This window comes from Talpa europaea (assembly GCF_964194135.1).
Source record: "Talpa europaea genome assembly, chromosome: 11".
Classification (NCBI taxonomy): Eukaryota; Metazoa; Chordata; class Mammalia; order Eulipotyphla; family Talpidae; genus Talpa; species Talpa europaea.
The window spans coordinates 92,831,561-92,852,726 of NC_140078.1; the positions used below are offsets into that span (position 1 = coordinate 92,831,561).

Consider the following 21,166-nt stretch of genomic DNA (forward strand, 5'->3'; position numbering starts at 1 on the left):
CGGCGGCCGCGGGCTGGAGCGGCGCGGCCGTGGGGGCTGCCGGGCGGCGCGGGCGGGGGGCGCGAGGCGGCGGCGGCGCGGCGGGGGCGCGCGGGAGCCGGGCCGGCGGGGGGCGGGGAGGCCCCCGAAGAGGAGGCGGGACCGGCCGGGCGGGCGCCTCGCCTCTCGCTCGCGGCGGCCGGCGGCCCGGGAGGCGGTGCCGCCCCCTGCCCGCGGCTCCTCGGCGCGGCCGGCCGCCCACCCGCGGGCCCGGGCGGCGGCCGAGGCGGCGGGGCCGGAGCGCCGGGCCGCCATGGCGTTCCTCAAACTCCGCGACCAGGTAGGCGCGGGCGGCGGGCGCGGGGCGCGGGGCGGGCGGGCGCGGCGGGGGGCGCGGGGCGCGGGGCCGGCCTGTCAGCGCGGGCCCGGGCGGGCGGCGCCCACGTGTCGCGGGGGCTCGTCACCGGCGGCGCCGGCCGCGGCCGCTGGAGGGGCGGGGCCCGCGCGCGCCGCCCGCCCGCGCGCCCGCCAGGTGAGGCTCGGGCCTAACAGGTGGCCTCGCGCGGCGGGCGGGAGCCGGGCCGGCGGCCGTGACCTCGGGTCGCGACCTTGCGCGCCCGCCGGCGGGGCGGGGCGGCCCCGGGCGCGCCCCGCGGGGCGCTGGCGGTTGGGGCCGGTGGCTCAGCGTGCAGACTCCCGGCCTCGGGCGCGTTGGACAAGCTGTGCACCATCTTGGTTACTTTCCTGGGTGGAGGCGGAGCTGGTCAAAACATACCTGCCGTGGGGACGAGAGTCGTGAGGCTCGGGGCTTGACAGTGTACTTTGTGTCTTGGAGTGAAGGCGCCGCTGCAGCAGAGGGATTTGTACACCTAGGGACTTGGGAAGATGGGTGGCGAGGCTGCCGGGCCATGCAGAGGCTTCCAAACGTTTGCATTTCACCCGCAAGGAAAAGGGGAATTAACGTGTGAAGTGACCCCAGTTGCAGACGTACTCGTGCTGAGAACTTAACTTGTAGCATGTGTTTTTCTGAACACAAGATACGGAGCAGCTTGGAAGGGGAAATAACTTTTATGGGTTGGGAAACTAATCTGAAAGTGAGTACCTCTTTTGCAAAAACATGGGGGAAAACTTGAGGTGTAGTTTTTAATGTCTGTTGGTGATTTGGGTACTTTAATTTCTGAATCTAAGTAGTGTCGTGACTTCTTATTCCGTAAGTGAATTTTATGTTTAGGCTGATGACTAAACTTGTGTGTCTCATTTGGTATCGGATAGGTTTTAGCTGCTGTTAACCTCTGCAGGATGTGATACTTTGAAAAACGTTGTGCGGGCAAGTTTATACATTGTATTCAAAATTATAGGACTGTATTGTCCAATATGGTAACCACCAGCCACATGTGGTAACTTAATTAAGATTAAAATAAGAAATGAAGTTCATCAGGCTTTGCTAGTCACATTTCAGGGGCTCCGTGGCCACTTGTGGCTCGTGACTGTAGTGTTGAACAAGAAGAGGTAAAGTTTGAACATTTATGTCATCAAAGTTCTTGGGGAGAGGATTGTTAAAGAATAACAGGTAAAGTGCAGTTAAAAACAAAATGGACAATTCCTGCTACTTCCTATACAGTAAAACTTAGGTTATATCCTTACCGTGTAAAAATTCAAGATCTAGCTTCTGCCCTCATCTCTACCAACCAAATGGCCCTTTGTGCTTCCATTATTTGTAGTGGTAGATTTATTTTTGGTTTGCTTCTAGTCCTGTACTTTTGAACTCTTCTTTTTTTTTGGTTTGTGATTCAGATAATTTTGTGCATTAGGAATTTGGTGAACTTTTGGGAGAACATTCCATTTTATTCACCATAAGATTTAAACGGAAACAGGGTTTTCAGTTGGACATAAAATCCAATTGCGTCTTTGCATTTGTGTGTTGGGAATTAGTTATGAAGCAATTGTGATGCTACTCCCACTTTATATGATATGTAACACTGCTCAGTGGTAGTGATGGTATGTGAAATATCAGCTGTAAACTTGAGGACACTCAAACAAACGAATGAAATGTCATGGTCCAGGGGGGGTGTGGGGAAGAACACTGAGACTTATCTCTGAACTGCTAAGTATAATAACTGGTCTAGCTGGTCTCACTCTTGAAAATTTTGAGCAAGGAGTTTGTTTTTTGTCTAGTTTAAAGGCAAAAACTGCTTTCAGAAGTTTTATGTGTTGACGTTATATAAGTTATTGGAGGTGAGGATGAAAAAGAAACCATTCCCATCTACAGGGAAAGCATTTTGGCTACATGATTTATTTTGTTTGGAGGAAAGAAGAGCTGCATAAGTGTACAGAATTTTAAAGGTGGAAGGTACTTTCTACAAGATTTAACACCTCATTTGCACTTGAGATAGGATGTAGTAGAATCTACTTTTTAACGCTATTTCCATATTCATTTGTGTTTTGTTTTAGTTTTGCAAGTACAGCCTAACATGCAGAAGCTATAAATGGACAGGGTTGTTTTTCTTTGTGTACATAAACATGAGGAGGGTTCTAGGTGGCTTAACCATAAAGTCAGTGAGTAAATCAGTTTGTTTTCACACTCAATAATAGGAATAAGACAATATTCCCTCCTTTTGTGCCAACATTTAATTTTGGGATAAGATGTTATTGCTTTTTTACTTTCTTAGTAGATGAAAATAATTTGTTATCTCTTTGCAGGTATAGAAACAAAGACTTCCTGTGATTATTTTACATTAAAATGTTGATACGAGATGAATCTATAACAATCGCAGGGTTTTATTCAACAGGTGTCACCATCAGGATTTTTCTTTGCTGTTTGTAAAAGATGTAATCATACATGATTGCATTAAACTATAAAAAAAATTCCAGCTTTTAAAAAAGCTATTGACCTATAACATGTCAGTTTAAGGTCTATGATGTAATGATTTGATAAACATATATATTGTAAAAAATGATTACCATGATGTGTCTATTCCCTCACATAATTGCTTGTTTTCTCTAGTGGAGATAACATTTAATATCTTTCTTAACTTCCAAATATGTAAAAACAGTATTGTGTTAATTAAATTCCAAACATTGCACATTACACTCTCAGAACTTACTCTTCTCACAGGTGGAAATTTGTACCCTTTGACCAATTACCATTCAATGTATCAGCAGTAAGTCATAATATACTCTAGAAGAAAGGTAGACAGTCATTGTTTAGATCAGGGTTAACAAACAAAACTGGCAAACTAAATGGCAGAAGACACTTGGCTTCAGTATCTAGAAAGCAATAGGGAGTGATGGCAAATAGCAGGTATGTTAGTTGCTGTGCAGGTGTGCATAGAACCTAGTTTTGTTTTGTTTTAGGAAACTAGAAATTTAAATTCTTATGAAAAAACTCATAAATGTTAGTAAGTTGATAGTTATCACTGATAACTTTTTGTTTAAGATTTATTTATGCATGCAAGAGCTGGGGTACCAGAGGTGTGGGGGGTGAGAGGATTCACCAGAGATAGTGTGGGGAACAGAACAGGTAGATTGACCAAAGTACACTGCTGAGGGGAGCAGCGGGCAAACCAGGAGAGGTCTGCTGCACCATGTGGGTTGCTCCCTGGCTGACCTGGGATCAAACTCATGCCTCAGAGGCTGTGGACAGCTTCATAGGTTGCGTCTTAACCCCTTGCGCCACCAGGGAGCTCTGATGACTGTTTGGCAAAAGGCACTAGTAGGAAACCAATTTGTAATTGACTATTGTAGATTATCTTGAGAAACAAATTGGAAAATAAAATATCTGTTGAACAGTTTTCAGATAAAATAGCCAAATGGTCATAAATTTTAAGAAATTGAGATGTAGACAAACTACCATGCCATTTAATTCATTCTTTAAAAATGTATTCAGTACAATTCAGTAGACTTTAAAATAGTCACAAAGTTGTGCAACTGTTTCCACTCTAATTCCAGAACATTTTTTATTACATTAGCGGTCACTCCCGTATTTTTATCCTCCTGACCCCTGGCAGTCATTAATATTTTCTATCTCTGTAAATTTGCCCTTTCTGGGTATTTTATATAAATGAAATCAACCTGTGTGTGGCCTTGTATGTCTGACTTCTTTCTCTTAACCATACTATTTTTAAGTTTCATCCATGCCATGTTGTAGCAGAAATTAATTGGCCATAAACTTTTATATTATATTTGAGTTCCTTAAAAAAAAAAAAAGGTTCCTGTACTCTTACACCGTTTTACTGCCTCCTGTTAATTGTGTATAAGCTTAAACTGGGATTTATTTCTGTCTTCTAAGTTTGTTTTACTTAAACGTTTTTTGCAGTAGTACTGAAGAATAGTATCTTTTACATTTGGATTATTTTGGTGTAGGAGCCATGTTTATGTTCTTTCTGGGTTATCGGTTGGTAATGTTATGTTAAAACTTTTTGTAGGGGGGAAAAACAGGGTTTAAATTTATCAGTGAAGAGTTACTAGATGGATGAAAATAATCACCCACTATTATGAATAGCTAATAAGTTGACCCTTGATCAGCTATCCACTAAAGGTAGAACACCATTTGATATTTCAGTAGAAAATTAATAAATAAATCACCATTGGAAAATCTTGTAATTGGGGATTCAGGATGTATGGAAAACACTGATGCTGGAAAAACAGTGATGCTTAGATATCCAGGTATTCTTTATCAAGTGTCCCCTTGGTTTGTGGTGTTGACTGTGGGAATCACAAGAGTACAGTAGCGACCAAGTCCTTAACCCTTAAGAATCTTAATGGCTCGAAAAGGAGAAAAGATACAAATAAATGCATGGTGTCTGAGATACTTCACATGAAAAGATTTATAGAGGTGGAACAAACACATGGAGCGTGTTATTCGAAAGTTGACTTTTTGGATACCCTGTATAATAGAGCTTAGAACATGGAGAATTTCATAAGAGATGCAGATGATCTGATTGTAAGCAGAGGAAAACCTTCATGGTGAGAGAAGTGTTTCAGGTTCACAGGAAGGATTTGTCAGAGCAAATAGTTGTGCATGAAAGAGGGAATTATAAAAACAAGCCAGAAAAAAGAGGCTAGTGAGGAGCAAGAAAGATCTGATTGATCTGTGTAGTTGGAAAGGAAGGGAGAAAGATTAGCTCAGTTAATAGTGACTACATTATAATGTATTTTGAATGCATAGCTAAGCAGTTTATACTTGATTGGTAGGTGATGGGAATTCATAGCTGGACTTTTTAAACTTGGGTCTATGAAGGATTTTGGGAGGAATGTGCACATACATACACTTATCTTGAGGGTCCATGACTTTTATTAGATCCGCTGAAGGGCCCTTGGCACCCAAAAGTTAAAGTAACCTTTACATTATAGCTCTCAGAGAGTAGATTGCGAAAGATAAATAGCGACATCCAAGACCAGTTAGGTGGTTTGCTGCTGTAATTCCAGACATAGGTAAAACATTTTAGTACAAAGTGAATATATTAAGAACGAAGCAGGAGTTTGAATGGGAATGGACCCTCATAATTACATTAATGGCTCATTTGTGTGTATAATTGTCTTATGTTAGTATGACAATTGAAAATTTTTTGTTGTGTAGACCCACTAGCATACACTAAATATGAAAATGTAATTAAACATTTCTTATGGTAAGGGAAAAAAGAGCAGATAACCCAAGTAGTAATGTTTGAATTGTATGAGGTTTTTCACAGCATTTTATCTTTTTTTCCTTTCTTTTTCTAGTCTAATGTAAAACTTATGATCAGTGAATGCACTCTGCTTGGACTGGAGTGAGATACCCTTGGAAAATGTCCTATGCCTGGTGAAAATAGTTTCAGACGAAGTCTTTTTGTTAAGGATAGTGTATATATGGAAAGTCATGTCAAACTAGTCACAGTTATACTTCTATTTAAAGCAAAATTTAACAAAATCTCCAGTTATTTTAGTCAGTAATGCTTTAAATTGTTACAGTTCGTTGAAACGAATAACATTCTTAAGTACTTTAGGTTTAACTTCCATTCTGAACCCCAGTAGTTACACTCTAAGGAGATTCATCTACCTCCCTTATGTGATACTGATTGCCATACCCGGCAAGTCTGGAAAGAATTACTACCTCCACAGCTTTAATGAATAATGTTCACTTTTGCCTGTACATTTCAGTTAAAATTTTTTTTTTTTAAGATTTATTTTTATTTATACAAGAACCGGGGCACAGGCCAGATCCGTGGGAGGGTGAGAGAATTCGCCAGAGCGGGGAGCAGAGCAGGCAGAAGGACCGAGGTACACTGCTGAGGGAAGCAGCGGGTGAGACAGGAGAGGTCTGTCGCGCCATGTGGGACCCTCCCCTGCCGGCCTGGGTGGAACTGGTGCTGTAGAGGCTGCGGACAGCTTCACAGCGCTGCGCTCAGCTGCCTGCGCCACCAGGAGGCCCCTAAGTTCAAGTTCTTAATTTTTGATGCTTTACTTATTCACATTTTATTTGTTATGAACTCAAAATTATATTTTATCTATTTGTAAGAGGTTAAGGCCACAGATAATACTGAAACAGGCAACACAGGATAGTTAAAATGTTTGAAAAGGAAAATTAAGTTGCAACAGAAAGCAACTTTTGTTACTTTTGAAACAACTGCTTGTTCTGAAAGTCTAGAAAGAGAGTTGCTACAGTTAACTTTATTTAACTTTATTTAACTTTATTTCCTGTTACCTAAGTACCAAAAAAAAGTCTCACAAACCATATGTCTAATAATAGGAAATATACCTTTGTCTGGAGCACAACCTTTCCTCTTGGATCAATTTCTGTATTAAAACATTTAATAACTTTTTTAAACAGCTTTATTCAAAGATAATTTACCAATTGAAATTGTACCAGTCAGTAATTTTTAGTATATTCACAGAACTGTAAAAATATCAGCAAAATCAATTTTAGAATATTTTATCACTCTGAAAAGAAACCTCATTAACCTCTTGCTAACATCTCTCACTCAAACCCCCATTCTCTCCAGCCCCAGACAGCTGCTATTATGTCTCTATATTTGCCTTTTCCCCTTAAGGTGTTTTCAGGGCAAACCTATCAACATTTTATTGTTGAAATAATGTATTCCATTGTATCATATGCCACATTTTTAAAAATCCACTCACCCATTTATGGACATTTGGTTGTTTCTGTTTTTTGTTACTAGTATGAATAATGCTCATGTGAGCATCTGTTTGCAAGTTTTTGTATGGGCTCAAGTTTTCATTTTTCTTGGATATATCCTTTGACGTGCAAAGTTGGGTCATATGGTAATTCTGTATTTAGCTTTTTAAGGGAACTCACAGTCCATGTTCCAGAGTGACGGTACTATTTTTTTTTTTAAGATTTTATTTATTTCTTTATTTATGCATACAAGAGCTGGGGTGTAGGCCAGCCGTGTGTGTGTGCGGGTATGTGTGAGAGGATTCACCAGAGACAGAGTGGGGAGCAGAACAGGTGGATCTACTGAAATACACTTCTGAGGGGGGCAGCGGGTGACAGGAGAGTTCTGCTGCGCCATGCATGTGGGTAGCTCCCTGGCTAGTGCCAGTGCCTGCTGATAGCTTGATAGTGCTGAGACTTAACACCTCTGCCACCAGGGAGGCCCAGCGACTACCGTTTTACATCCCTGCCAGCAGTGTTTGTACAAAGGTTCTAGTTTTTTCACATCCTCAATAATACTCATTATTGTCTTTTTGTTACCACACAGGTGTGTATGCAGTGGTTCTGATTTTCATGATTGGCCCTGATGGCTGATGATCTTGAGCTTCTTTTTACCAGATCCCTTACCCATTTTTGAAGTAGGCTGTTTTATCTTTTTATTATTGGGTTGTAGGAGTTCTTTATATTATTTTGGATACAAGTCCCTTATCTGATAAATTATCTGCAAAATTATTATGTGGATTGTCTTTCTGCTTTCTTGGTATTCTTTGATGCCCAGAATCTTTTAATTATGAAGTCCAATTTATTTACTCTAGGGTTTTTGACTAGGGGCCTAGGTGTCTAGGACATGCAAAAAGAGAATCTGGCTTGAGGGTGAGATGAATTCAATTATGATTATATTGCGGTCCCAGTGAGACCACAGCATGGAAAAGTGTTATAGTTTGCAGACCCAGAGAAAAGTGTTGTCTGTGGTATGGAATAGACTGTAGTCACTCAAGGAATGAGAAGAACTGGTGGCCAAGGAGAATGTAATGGGGAATATGGAATGAATGGAGAGAAGGACCACTGAGAAGAAACTATCAGTAGGAAGAGAGCTGCTGTCACAGGCCAAAGGAAGGAAGGCTATCCTAAGTTGCATGTGTATTCTTTTAGGAATAGAGGCTTAGTTTTTGTCGTAGCCTTTTGTTGTTTGTTTTTTATCCAGAACATTGTTTAAAACTTTTCAGTGGAAATGTTTGTCTTTTTCTTCCAAACCTTTAATTCCTAAGCCAGCATTACTCCCCACTGCTGAGGGGAGCAGCAGGTGAGGCAGGAGAGGTCTGCTGCGCCATGTGGGTTGCTTCCTGACTGGCCAGGAATTGAACTCTTGCTGCAGTGGCTGGGGCTAGCTTGATAGCGCTGTCTTTAACCCCTGTGCCACTAGGGAGGCCCCTAAAGTTTTCTTATTTTTAAAAGAAATATCTTATTGATTTCATTCCCCCCCCCCTTTTTTTGAAGGCATATTTATTTATGCATACAAGAACTGGTGTACAGGCCAGAGGTGCAGGGGAGGCGAGCTGGGGGGTGAGAGGATTCACCAGAGACAGAGTAGGGAACAGAACAGGCAGACCTACTGAAATACACTGCTGAGGGGAGCAGTGGGTGAGGCAGGAGAGGTCTGCTGCGCCATGTGGGTAGCTCCCTGGCAGGGTGGGGATCAAACTCATGCTGCAGAGGCTGCAGATAGCTTCACAGTGCTGTGCTTAACCCCTTGCACCACAGTCTACTTTTGAAACATTTTTATCATCTCACAAACGGAGTCCTGTACCCATTAGCAGTCACCCCCATTGCTCCTAACCCCACTTCCTTTCTCTTAGCTTTAGGCAGCTGCTAATCTATTTTCTGTGTAAGTGCATTTGCCTGTTCTGTAAGCGTCCTATAGATGTGGTTATATATTATGTGGCCTTTTGTGACTGCCATCTTTCATTTAAAGGTTTTCAAAGTTCATATTGTTGTGTGTATCAGAGCTTTGTTTCTTTTTATTGGAAAATATCCCATTGTATGAATAATACCACCTTTTGTTTGTCCATTCACAACATGATATCAGGGTGTTTGCACTTTCTGAATGTTTTTAATCTGTTAAGTGGGCAGGGCAGTGTCATCTTCGTTGGAGTATGAGAATGTTAAGTGTCAGGTATATAAGTGCTTAGTATTTTTATGTCTGCTTAATACATGCTTGGTATATTTAGGTATATTTACACAAACATTTTATTTTTTTTTTTTTAAGATTCGTTTATTTATGCATACAAGAGCTGGGGTACAGGTCAGAGGTGCAGGAGGGTGAGAGGACTCACCAGAGACAGAGTGGGGAGCAGAACAGGCAGATTGACTGAAGTACACTGCAGAGGAGAGCACTGGGCAAGTCAGGAGAGGTCTGCCGCGCCATGTGGGTTGCTCCCTGGCCAGCCAGTGCGCCACCAGGGAGGCCCTACCCAAACATTTTAAATTCTGACATAACTTTGACTTTCCCAGTCAGCCCATGTGTTACTTTAACTATGTGTATTCCCTTTCAGTTCTGGGACCACTGAAAGTTGGTAAAGAAGGTAATGAAACCAAACTGAATATTTTTAAGTTTTCTGATGTCTGACGTTAGTCACTTCCTCATGGCTATTTAAAAAACCTTTTATATTTTCTGCAGCCCTTAATTTAATTTCTCCCTTTCTCCACTTTTTTTTCCCCCAGTCATCTTTATTTCTTCATATGGAGTCTTGTTACTACCTGGTGTCACTTCCTTTCATCCTGGATCCTTTAGTATTTGACTTTGATCTGTATCTCCTGAAGAATGCATTTTAGAATTAGTGGGTCTCCTTCCATTTTCTCAGTTGAGAATCTCATGCCTTAAAATCTTATATATGGTTTTAATTGAGTGAGGATTGAGAAGGGATGGCAGGAGATGAAACTGGGTGGGGAAACGCGTAGGGACCAGCTCGTTAAAGTGGTTTCTGTTCTAAGTTGTGGGACTTCAGCCATACAGCTGTGTGGTGCAGCCATTGGAAAGTTCTACACAGATTCTGTCATAAGATTTGAGCCTTGAGGAAAGGACTTTCCGAAGATTGGATTCTGAATGTTGAAAGATGACAGGGACAAACTGCAGACTCTAAGAATAGGGGATTCTGCTCTTTTCTCTGAAATTCTTTCTTCATTCTTTTGGGCAGCTGGAAGTTGTTTATATCCCAATAGTAACTTCTTTGTGGGTATAAAATATTGCAGATTTGTGACAGAGTGGCATATAGTTTGTAGAGTGAGATCCATGGAGCTGTCTCAAGTTTGTGACACTACAGTGTTTGCTTGTGTATTGGTAGAGTTGTGCATAGAAACATTGGATGTTTTCTGGTATCTGACCTTATTTTAACTTTTTTCAAAGATTTATTTTATTTATACAAGAACCAGGGTACAGGCCAGATGCGCGGGAGGGTGAGAGGATTCACTAGAGACAGAGTGGGGAACAGAACACGCAAACTGACGAAAGACACTGCTGAGGGGAGCAGCGGGCAAGACAGGAGAGGTCTGCTCGCCATGGGGGTTGCTCCGAGGCGGGGATCGAACCGGCACTGCAGAGGCTGCGGACAGCTTCACAGCCCTGCGCTCAACCGCCTGCGCCACGAGGGAGACCCCTTTATTTTAATTTTTTTAATTGTTAAAAGCTGAGTTTATGTAGTGGTTTATTTTATTCCGTTGTTGATATGACAGACTTTTTTTTTTTTTTTTTAATTTGGTACTCTGGATTTTTTTTTATGGAAAAAGGATGCATATAGATTTTGTTTTTGTTTCTTAGGAAAAACCAAAGAGTAGGAACTTCAGTTTTTCCAGGTTATTGCTACCATTCTTCACAGTAGTATGAAATGAAAGGGGAAAAAAGTAATCTTCCCAGATGATATTTTAAACAATCCTGTGATTCAGCTTGTCAATGGATGTTTTTTCCTTTTTGTAACTTGTGCAGGAAGAAACCTTGTTTCTGGACTATTTTCACTTGTAGCCTACAGATGCCTTTAAGATTGCAGGATCTTTTTATTATTTTTCCTTATAAAATCCTTAAACTAAACCATTCTCAAGAATTAAGCATTGTTTTTATTGAACTAATGGAATTTAGAATTGAAAGTGAGGAAATTTACCTATTTCATTTTGAACTTAATATTTCCTAATGGGTAAAGGCTAGAGTTTAGCTTAGCACCAGACACATAACAAGGAATTTAGGCAAATAATTATGGTGCAAGTTTTCTAAATACCAGAATGCAAAATAACATTTTCACATACAATATTCAGTATTTTGGTAATATCTCTACTAATATTGGTGAGAATGGAGGAAATTAGTTCGATTATACTGTTTGCTTTCCCTTGAGAACGCTGAAGTAATTCTATTTGTCTACATGTTTATGGCTTACCTCCCTTTACTGGAATTAGCTCTGAAAGGGCAGGGTCCATGTCTGTTATTGACTGCTATAGCCCCATTACCTTTAACAGTGTGCATGTAGTGGACTTTCATATAACTGTTGGATGAATAATGACTAATTAGGTGATCCATTCTGGTACCTATATATTTTTATAAAGCATCTCAGATATCTTGATGTGCACTGTCAAGGTTGAGTAACTTCACCTGTTTTTCTTCTCTGACGTGCAGTAATGTGTATAAGTTACAGAAGATATAGAGGTATCCTTACTGAAAGATCAATTTTAGAGGCTTCCTCCACTCTTTTTTTTTTTTTATATTCAAGTTCAGTTATTTATTTATTTATTTTTCTTCTGAATGATTTTTTTTAAATAAATTTTGTTGTTATATTCCCCATACAATTGCAGCCCCCCCATTCTGACCCCAATCCCAACCCTCCCGCCCCTGCCCCCCTAAAAGTGTCTCTGGTTCATAGCTTTTTGTTGATTTTGATTTTCACTTTCTTATAGTTATTCATTTTCCTGGTCCCTTATTTAAGTTTTCTAGATTCCTGCTATGAGTGAGACCATCCGGTATTTTTCTTTTTCTTTTTGGCTTATTTCGCTGAGCATGATCCCTTCCAGCGCCATCCATGTTGCTGCAAATTGCATGTGTTTATCTTTTTTTTTTTTTTAAAGATTTATTTATTTGTTTGTTTGTTTATACAAGCACTGGGTACAGTCAGAAGTGCGGGAGGGCGAGAGAATTCACCAGAGCCAGAGCGGGGAGCAGAGCAGGCAGAAGGACCGAAGTACACTGCTGAGGGGAGCAGCGGGCGGCAGGAGAGGTCTGCGCGCCATGCGGGACCCTCCTCCAGTGACCGGGGAGCAGCCGGGGATCGAACTGGCGCTGCAGAGGCCGCGGGCAGCTTCGCAACCCAGCGCTCAACCGCTGCGCCACCGGGGAGGCCCTGTTTATCTTTTTTGAATGCTGAGTAATATTTCATGGTATATATGGACCACATCTTCTTGATCCAGTCATCTATTTTTGGGCATTTGGGTTGTTTCCAAAGCTTAGCTATTGTAAACAGTGCTGCTATAAACATAGGGGTGCAGGTGTTGTTTGGAATTGATGTTTCTGTGTCCTTTGGGTAAATACCTAGGAGTGGAATTGCTGGATCCTATGGAAGCTCTATGTTTAGTAGGTCCAGAAATCTCCACACAGCTTTCCACAGTGGTTGGACCAGTTTGCACTCCCACCAACAGTGCAGAAGAGTTCCTTTTTCTCCACACCCTCGCCAACATTTGTTGTTGCTAGTTTTTTTAATATGTGCCATTCTCACTGGTGTAAGATGGTATCTCATGGTAGTTTTGATTTGCATTTCCCTGATGACAAGTGATGTTGAACATTTTTTCATATGCCTGTTGGCCATTTGCATTTCCTCTTCAGAGAAGTTTCTTTTTAGCTCTTCTGCCCATTTTTTGACTGGATAATTTTCTTTGTTGTTGTTGAGTCTCATCAACTCTTTGCAGATTTTTGTGATCAGTCCTTTATCATTAGTGTTGGGTGCAAAAATGTTCTCCCAGTTGGTGGGGTTTCTCTTTGATTTGGTTATTGTCTCTTTTGCTGTGCAAAAGCTCTTTAATTTGATGTAGTCCCAGCTGTTTATCTTTGCCTTCACTATCACTGCTTTGGGTGATGTGTCTGTAAAGATGTCTTTGATGTGCAAATCACGTATGGTTTCAGGTCTTATGTCTAGTTCTTTAATCCATTTTGAGTTGATTTTTGTGTATGGTGTGAGGTAGTGGTCAAGCTTCATTCTTTTGCATGTAGCTACCCAGTTTTCCCAGCACCATTTATTGAACAAACTTTCTTTGCTCCAATGCATATTCTTTGCTCCTTTGTCAAAGATTAGTTGACCATAAATCTGTGGGTTTATTTCTGGATTTTCTATTCGATTCCATTGGTCTGTATGTCTGTTCTTGTTCCAATACCATGCAGTTTTGATGATTATGGCTTTGTAGTATAGTTTGAAGTCTGGGAGTCTGATGCCTCCATTCCCTTCTTTTTTTTTCAGGAGAGCTTTGGCTATTCGGGGTTTTTTGTGATTCCATATGAATTTCATCAATAATTGTTCTATTTCTTTGAAGAATGACATTGAAATTTTGATTGGAATAGCATTGAATCTGTATATTGCTTTTGGAAGGATGGCCATTTTAATAATGTTTATTCTTCCAATCCATGAGCAGGGGATGTCTCTCCATTTCTTTGTGTCTTCTTCTATTTCTTTTAACAGTGTTTTATAGTTTTCTTTGTATAGGTCCTTTACCTCTTTTGTTAGATTTATTCCCAAATATTTGATTTTTTTTGTTTCAATAACAAAAGGGATGGTTTTTTTGATTTCTTCTTCTTCAGATTTATTGTTTGTGTATAGGAAGGCTACTGACTTTTGCGTGTTGATTTTGTATCCTGCCACTTTACTGAACTGATTGATGAGTTGAATTAGCTTTTCTGTGGAGTTTTTGGGGTTCTCTATGTATAATATCATATCGTCTGCAAATAGTGATAGTTTGACTTCTTCTTTTCCTATTTGGATTCCTTGGATGTCTTTCTCTTGTCTTATTGCCCTGGCTAGGACTTCCAGTATTATTGAAAAGCAATGGTGAGAGTGGACATCCTTGTCTTGTTCCAGATCTTAATGGAATTGCTTTCAGCTTTTCACCATTGAGAATGATACTGGCTGTTGGCTTGTCATAGATGGCCTTTATGATGTTGAGGTATGTTCCTTGTATCCCAAGAATTTCAAGGGCTTTTATCATGAATGGGTGTTGCACTTTGTCGAAAGCTTTCTCAGCATCTATTGATATTATCATATGGTTTTTATATTTCTTTTTGTTGATGTGTTGGATAACGTTGATTGATTTTCGGATGTTAAACCATCCTTGTGTCCCTGGAATGAATCCTACTTGGTCGTGGTGAATTATCTTATGGATACATTGTTGGATTCTGATAGCTAAAATTTTATTGAGGATTTTTACATCAGTGTTCATTAGGGAGATTGGCCTGTAGTTTTCCTTTTTTTTGTTGTCCTTGTTCGGTTTTGGTATTAGTGTAATGTTGGCTTCATAAAACGTGTTTGGTATTGTCCCTTCCTTCTCAATTTTTTGGAAGAGTTTGTGAAGGATAGGCACTAATTCGTCTCTGAATGTTTGGTAGAATTCATTTGTAAATCCATCAGGACCTGGGCTTTTGTTTTTGGGGAGGTTTTTGATTACCATTTCAATTTCGCTAATTGTAATTCGTCTGTTTAGGTGTTCTATTTCTTCTTTATCTAGCTTTGGGTGATTTTAGAGTTGTAGGAATTTGTCCATCTCCTCTAGATTGTTAAACTTGTTTCCATATAACTGTTCATAGTAGTTACTGATTATTCTTTTGATTTCTGCTGTGTCCGTTGTGATTTCTCCTCTTTCATTGATGATCCTGTTTATTTGTGCTTTCTCCCTTTTTTCCTTTGTGAGCCTGGCTAGGGGTTTGTCTATTTTATTGATTTTTTTCAAAGAACCAGCTCTTGGTTTCATTGATATTTTGGGTTGTTTTTTTAGTTTCAATTTCATTTATTTCTGCTTTGGTTTTTATTATTTCTTTTCTTCTACTGGTTTTGGGGTTTTTTTGTTGTTCTTTTTCTAGATCTTTGAGCTTCGAGATTAGGTTGTTTCTTTGCGTTCTTTCTTGTTTCTTGATGTGAGCTTCTATTGCTATATATTTGCCTCTTATTACTGCTTTTGCTGCATCCCATACATTTAGGATATTGGTGTCCTCCTTGTTCAATTCAAAAAATTTTTTAATTTCTTCTTTGATCTCCTCATTAGTCCAATGGTCTTCCAGTAGTGTGGTTTTTAATCTCCATGAGGTAGGAAAGTTCCTTGCCTTCTTTTTATGGTTTATTTCTAGTTTGATGCCTTCATGGTCAGAAAAGATGGTTGATATGATTTCAATCTTGGTGTATCTGTTGATGTTTGTCTTGTGCCCCAGAATGTGATCGATCCTGGAGAATGATCCGTGTGCACTTGAGAAAAATGTGTACTACGTTTTTTTGGGGTTTAGTGTTCTATAGATGTGTGTTAAGCCCAATTGCTCTAGGTCCTTATTTAGAGCTTTGGTTTCTTTACTTATTTTTTGTCTTGTTGATCTATCCATTGTTGATAGTGGTGTGTTGAAGTCTCCCACTACGTATGTGTTTTCTCTGATGTCTGTTTTCAGAGAGGACAACAGTTGTCTGATATATTTTGGCGCTCCTTCGTTTGGTGAGTATATGTTAATGAGTGTTATTTCTTCTTGAAGTATTGTCCCCTTGATCATAATGTAGTGACCATTGGAGTCTCTTTTTATCTTTTTGAGTTTGAAATCTGTTTTATCTGATATAAGTATAGCTGTTCCTGCTTTCTTTTTTGGTCCATTTGCTTGTAGGATTGTTTTCCATCCTTTAACTTTGAGCCTATTTTTATCTTTTGTAGCTAAATGTGTTTCCTGGAGACAGCAAAAGGTTGGGTTTTGTTTCTTAATCCAGGCTGCAACTCTGTGTCTTTTTATTGAAGAGTTTAGTCCATTTACATTTAGAGTTAATATTGATATGTTAACATCTGTATTTGCCATTGTGTTTGTCTTTCCTTTGATTTTATTTATTTATTCTTTTAATAACTTTTTTTTTTTTGGCCTTCTTTCATTGTTATTCGTCCCTCTGAGGTTCTGGCTTTAGGACTCCTTGTAGTATTTTTTGGAGTGGGGGTTTAGTTGCAATGAAATTCCGGAGTTTCTGTTTGTCTGGGAAGGTCCATATTCTTTCTTCACAGAGGAAGGAGAGCTTTGCGGGATAGAGTATTCTTGGTTGGCATCTGTTTTCTTGGAGTCTGTTGACTATGTCCCTCCACTCTCTCCTTGCCCGTAGTGTTTCTTCGGAGAAGTCTGATGTCAGCCTGATTGGTTTTCCTTTGAATGTTATCTGTTTCTTCCCTCTTGCCAGCTTCATTATTTTTTCCTTGTCCTGGATTCTTGGGAGCTTTACTATTATGTGTCTTGCTGTATTTTTCCTTTCGTCGTGGAAGTTTGGTGTTCTTCTTGCTTCTTGTATATCAATTTTCAGCTCCGTCTTCACATTTGGGAAGTTCTCTTCAATTATCTCTTTGAATATTTTCTCTGTTCCTACATCTCTCTCCTCTCCTTCTGGTATTCCTATAACTCTTATATTTCCTTTCCTCATGGAGTCAGATAGTTCCCGAAGTCTTTCTTCGTTCTTTTTCCTTCGTACTTCTCTTTCCTTTTCTGTTTTGGTTCTTTTTATTTCTGTGTCTTCAAGATTACTTATTCGTTCTTCCATTTCATCTATTCTGCTTTCATTGCTTTTTCCAGAATTCTTTAGTTCTTCCATTAATTCTTTGATCTGCATTTCTTTTACTTCCCTCTTTAGGGACTCAATTTCTTTCTTCTGACCATTGTTTTCCCTCTCTAGGGACTCAATTGCATTCTTCTGATCATTGATTATTTTTCCCTTATCATTGTTTTCCTTTATGACTTCTGTCAGTTTTTTAATCACGGCAATTTTAAATTCTCTTTCTGGAAGGCTCAGAAATTCTTCCAAGTTATTGTCGTTGCAATCTGGGGGCTGGTTTTCTTTTTGTGGTGTGCTTTTTCTCTGGAGAGTTGCTAGGTTGCGTGTGGTTCTTCTCCCTACTGTCTGTTTTCTAATTTGCCGTATGCGTTGGGACACTGTGTTGTTGGGACTGGCCGGCATCTTGGGTGGGCTTCTCTGTTCCCCTCTGGTTCCTCCAGGAGTCATCTGTCAGTTTCAAGCAGTCTTTACTGGAGAAAGGTCCCTGTTCTAAAATGCCGATGTGGGGACACACTCCCCTGTGCGCCTGGTCTGCCCCGGCGGTGGGTTCCTGCTCCCCTCTGGGCTTGGACTGCAGGCCAGAGGGGGTCTGTCGTGGGTGAACTTCCCCCGCTCACCTCTGGCTCCTGAGGAAGCCTTCTGCAGGTAGTCTTTACTGAAGAAATGTCCCTGTTCTAAAATGGTGATGTGGGACACACTCCCTGCGCGTCTGGTCTCAGGCACACTCTTCTGCGCACCTGGTCTGCCCCGGCTGTGGGTGCTCGCTCCCCCTGTGGGCTCAGACTACTGGTCGGAAGGGGCCCGGTGTGGGCTAACTCCCCAGCTGGCCACTAGCTCCTTCAGGAGCCTCTGCTGGTTTCAAGTCGCTAGGTGGCGCCAGAGATCTCTCCTAGAGCCCTTGGGGAGCTGATTTTCCACCCCGTGGGACAGGGAGCAGAGCGGGGATGGTAGGGTACATCTCAACGGCTTTGGGGTGCTCTGTCTGCCTTGTGCCCTACCGTCGTGGGGAACCCACGCCCCTAATTTCGTGCCCCGGGTCTCAGTTCCAAAGCCCTCAGTTCCAGGACGCGGGCTATAGCCCAGATCAGTGGCGCGGGAATGGCGCCTTTTGAATCCCGCTCCCGTGCCTGGGCGCCTGGTTCCTGCTCACTCAGGGAGGGCCTCCGCGCGTCTCCCCGCAAGCCTAGGTCGCAGGCGCGGGGACCTGGGCAGCTGCGATCCGATCCGGATCCGCGTCTGCTTTTCCAGCGCGCTGCTTTCCGCGCAAGCTTACCAGGCGGCCGGGGCTGTGTGCTGGTGCTGGCCTCCTCCTGGGGGGCGGGGTCTCTCTTTAATGGCGCCTGGAGCTCACCTCTGCGGCGGATCCTGCAGGGTTCTCCACAGCTCCCGTTCACGGGGTGTGGTGGCTGCAATAGTTCCTTTCCACTCACAGTCCCACTTGCTGCGTCCTTTGTTCTTGTTGGCCGTTTTGGTTTGTTGTTTCCCTCCTCTCTGCCGGTCGGAGAGTGCCGCCTCTGTGGGCGGGGGAGGGGAGCAGGGTTCTGCGCTTCCCTCCCTTCTGGTCCTCTTTTATGGCCACTTTCTTCTTTGGGCAGTTTGCTGGAGTCACCCGTTTATCTTCCGTGTCCCAGTTCTCACTGGGACCTGCCGCTTTTCCTCCCTATTAACTTTTTTTAATGGGAGATCTTACTCGCAGCGTCTCCTCGCCGCCATGTTGCTCCGCCCCTGCTTCCTCCACTCTTGAAATGGGTAACCTGAGTTCCCTAGGAAGAAGAGTTTAGTTCAGTACTGTTTAAATATTGTTTGTAGAGAAGATTCAGAATGGACAGTTGCTTTCCATCATCAAATAATTAACATTAGGGAAAGATGAGAAGATAGAGCTAAAATACTTTCCTCCTCTTTTTTTTTTTTTTTCCTTTAACAAGAAAGATGTAAGGCTTGACTTTGTAGATGACTTTCCTCCAGAGCAGCAATGCTCAGTGCAGGAATGGGGGGTATTTTTCAGTGACTGGAGACATTTTTTATTGTTGTAGCTGGGGAAGGGGAAAGGTACTACTGTCATCTGTTGGATAGAGGCCAGGGATTCCGTTAAGCATTCACAACAAAAATGACATCTATAATGTCATTATTTCAGAGGTTGAGAAACCCCTCTCTGAAACAAGTAACTTTAAGAAAGTGTTGGTAGTTAGTGTAGCGTTTGTCAATCAGGGCTGCAAAGACCCACGGCTCGTGTGCACATGTGCAGGCATGTTCCTACACCTTGGACAAAAATGAATGTCTTGTGTAGAGAGAAACCTTTGGGTGGGAAATTGTCTTTTATATACTCAGGAGTAATCTGAACTCACTGAAGCTGTTATATTTACGTTCATGGTTCATTACCATTCATCTGTAGCCACTGGAAGGATACAGAACAAAGCCAGCAGGGGGGAAGGCTCTAGAGCTGGCACCAGGATTGTTCCCGGTCTAAGCTTGCAGTTGTCCTCTCCCAGTGGTGCTGCGGAGACAGCCCTTGCTTCTCCCACCCGTGATAGCCTGCATAGCACGCTGTCGGGCAGGGAAGCCCTGCCTGAGCTTTGGTTCCCAGGGATTTTATTGGAGGTCAATTACATGGGTATGGCTTATGAGCCCTGTGCTGATCCTCTTCTCCTGCTTCTCCAGCGGTCAAGCTGATACCGCATGTCCCAAAGCCCTCACCATAAATCACATCATTACACTATCTGGTGTGGCTCGCGGACCCCAGTACACAGTGTCACTTTTGTCTTACAGGACATTCTGAGGAATTAAGAGGGTATTTCCCAGTAGCTGTGGGAGTGTTAATAGGGCAGCCCCGATATTGACCGAGTTGCCTGGCTGTGGGTCCTCACCCGCGCGCTTAAAAGGGACTTATGAATACTCCACTACAGGCACACACAAAAGGTTCATAAAAGGTTTATTTACAAGGGAAAAGGAAATAAGGAAAATGTACAACTCAGGGAGAAAATAGGGAAATAAAGTCTTTAATGCGTCCTACCCGATCCGCCGACCTGGAAACCCAAAGGCACTCTCTGAGCTGGCCAGACGCTGCAAGCTGGCGGGGGAGCCAAATGGGGGACCCCTCCAAAGCCCACGTGTCTGGCTTTATACCAACCCGGCTGCTTAACCCCACCCTCAGGTCCCAGCCACCTTCCCTTTGGTGGTGATGGGATTTGGAGTTCCCAGTGTCTTTGGCTTTGGCCTGGGGTGGGGGTGGAGTCTACAAAGCCTATATGGAATTAGCCTTAGGACATCATTTTCCCCCTAACAGGAGGACCATATTTTCTTTGCCCAGGTTAATCCTTTACTACTTTGGGCCTGTGTTTTTTTTTTTTTTTTTTTTTTGTAAACGAAAGTTGAGTGATTCTTAGAGGCTAGTTTTAGGGTTTTCTCTTACTGAAGATAGGACCAGTAGTTTATGCCAAATCTTGGAGACATTTTGGTCCCTGAGTTCTCAACGTGTGCTCCATGAATCCCTGGGCGTGTCTGAGTTTAAAATTCATAATAGGCCTCCCCTGGTGGCTCAGCGGTTGAGCGCTGGGTTGCGAAGCTGCCCACAGCCTCTGCAGCACTGGTTCGATCCCCAGCCACCGGGGAGGGTCCCACATGGCGCGTCGACCTCTCCTGCCGCCTGCTGCTCCCCTCAGCAGTGTATTTCATCTCTCTGCCTGTTCTGTTCCCAGCTCTGGCTCTGATGAATTCTCTCATCCTCCCACGCTTCTGACTGTACCCAGTGCTTGTATAACTAAATAAATCTTTAAAATAAATAAATAAAATTCATAATAGTAACGAAGTTTATGCCCTTTTACTTTATTTACATTTGGGCAGTGATTCAAAAGCAATGGTGAGTAAAATTGCTGATACCTAATTAGAAAGCATGGCATAGGTACCAACTGTCTGGTAGTCTGTATTCTTTACTGCCATGTGCTCACAATTAAAAAAAAAAGTTAACTTCCCTTAAGACTTTTTAAGTATAGATGAATTTTATTACATTGGACCCTTGAACATCTATAAGATAAAATGCTTCTGTGCTGCATAGGAAAACAATTTGTGTGATGGAGTTGCCTTTTTTAAAAAAATTTTTTTTTGGAATACCATATCACTTGAGAATACAGATTGAGAAAATATGGTTATCTAGGCTTGGATACTTTGCAAACATTTTTTTTGAAAAGGAACAAAGTACATTTGTCACTTTGAGAAAAATAACTTTGAACTTGTTAATAAAACTTAG

General features: G+C 41.9%; 1 protein-coding gene across 1 annotated transcript in view; it reads left to right on the plus strand.

The window, feature by feature from the left end:
- Positions 1-292: 292 nt before the first annotated feature.
- The window catches only part of ANKRD28 (ankyrin repeat domain 28), a gene marked incomplete at both ends in the record, with an annotated part of 134,087 nt that continues 113,213 nt past the window's right edge, over positions 293-21,166 (plus strand). The window contains one exon of the mRNA XM_084247920.1: positions 293-319. Coding sequence (XP_084104046.1) covers positions 293-319 — 27 coding nt within the window. The remainder of the gene's footprint in view (positions 320-21,166) is intronic.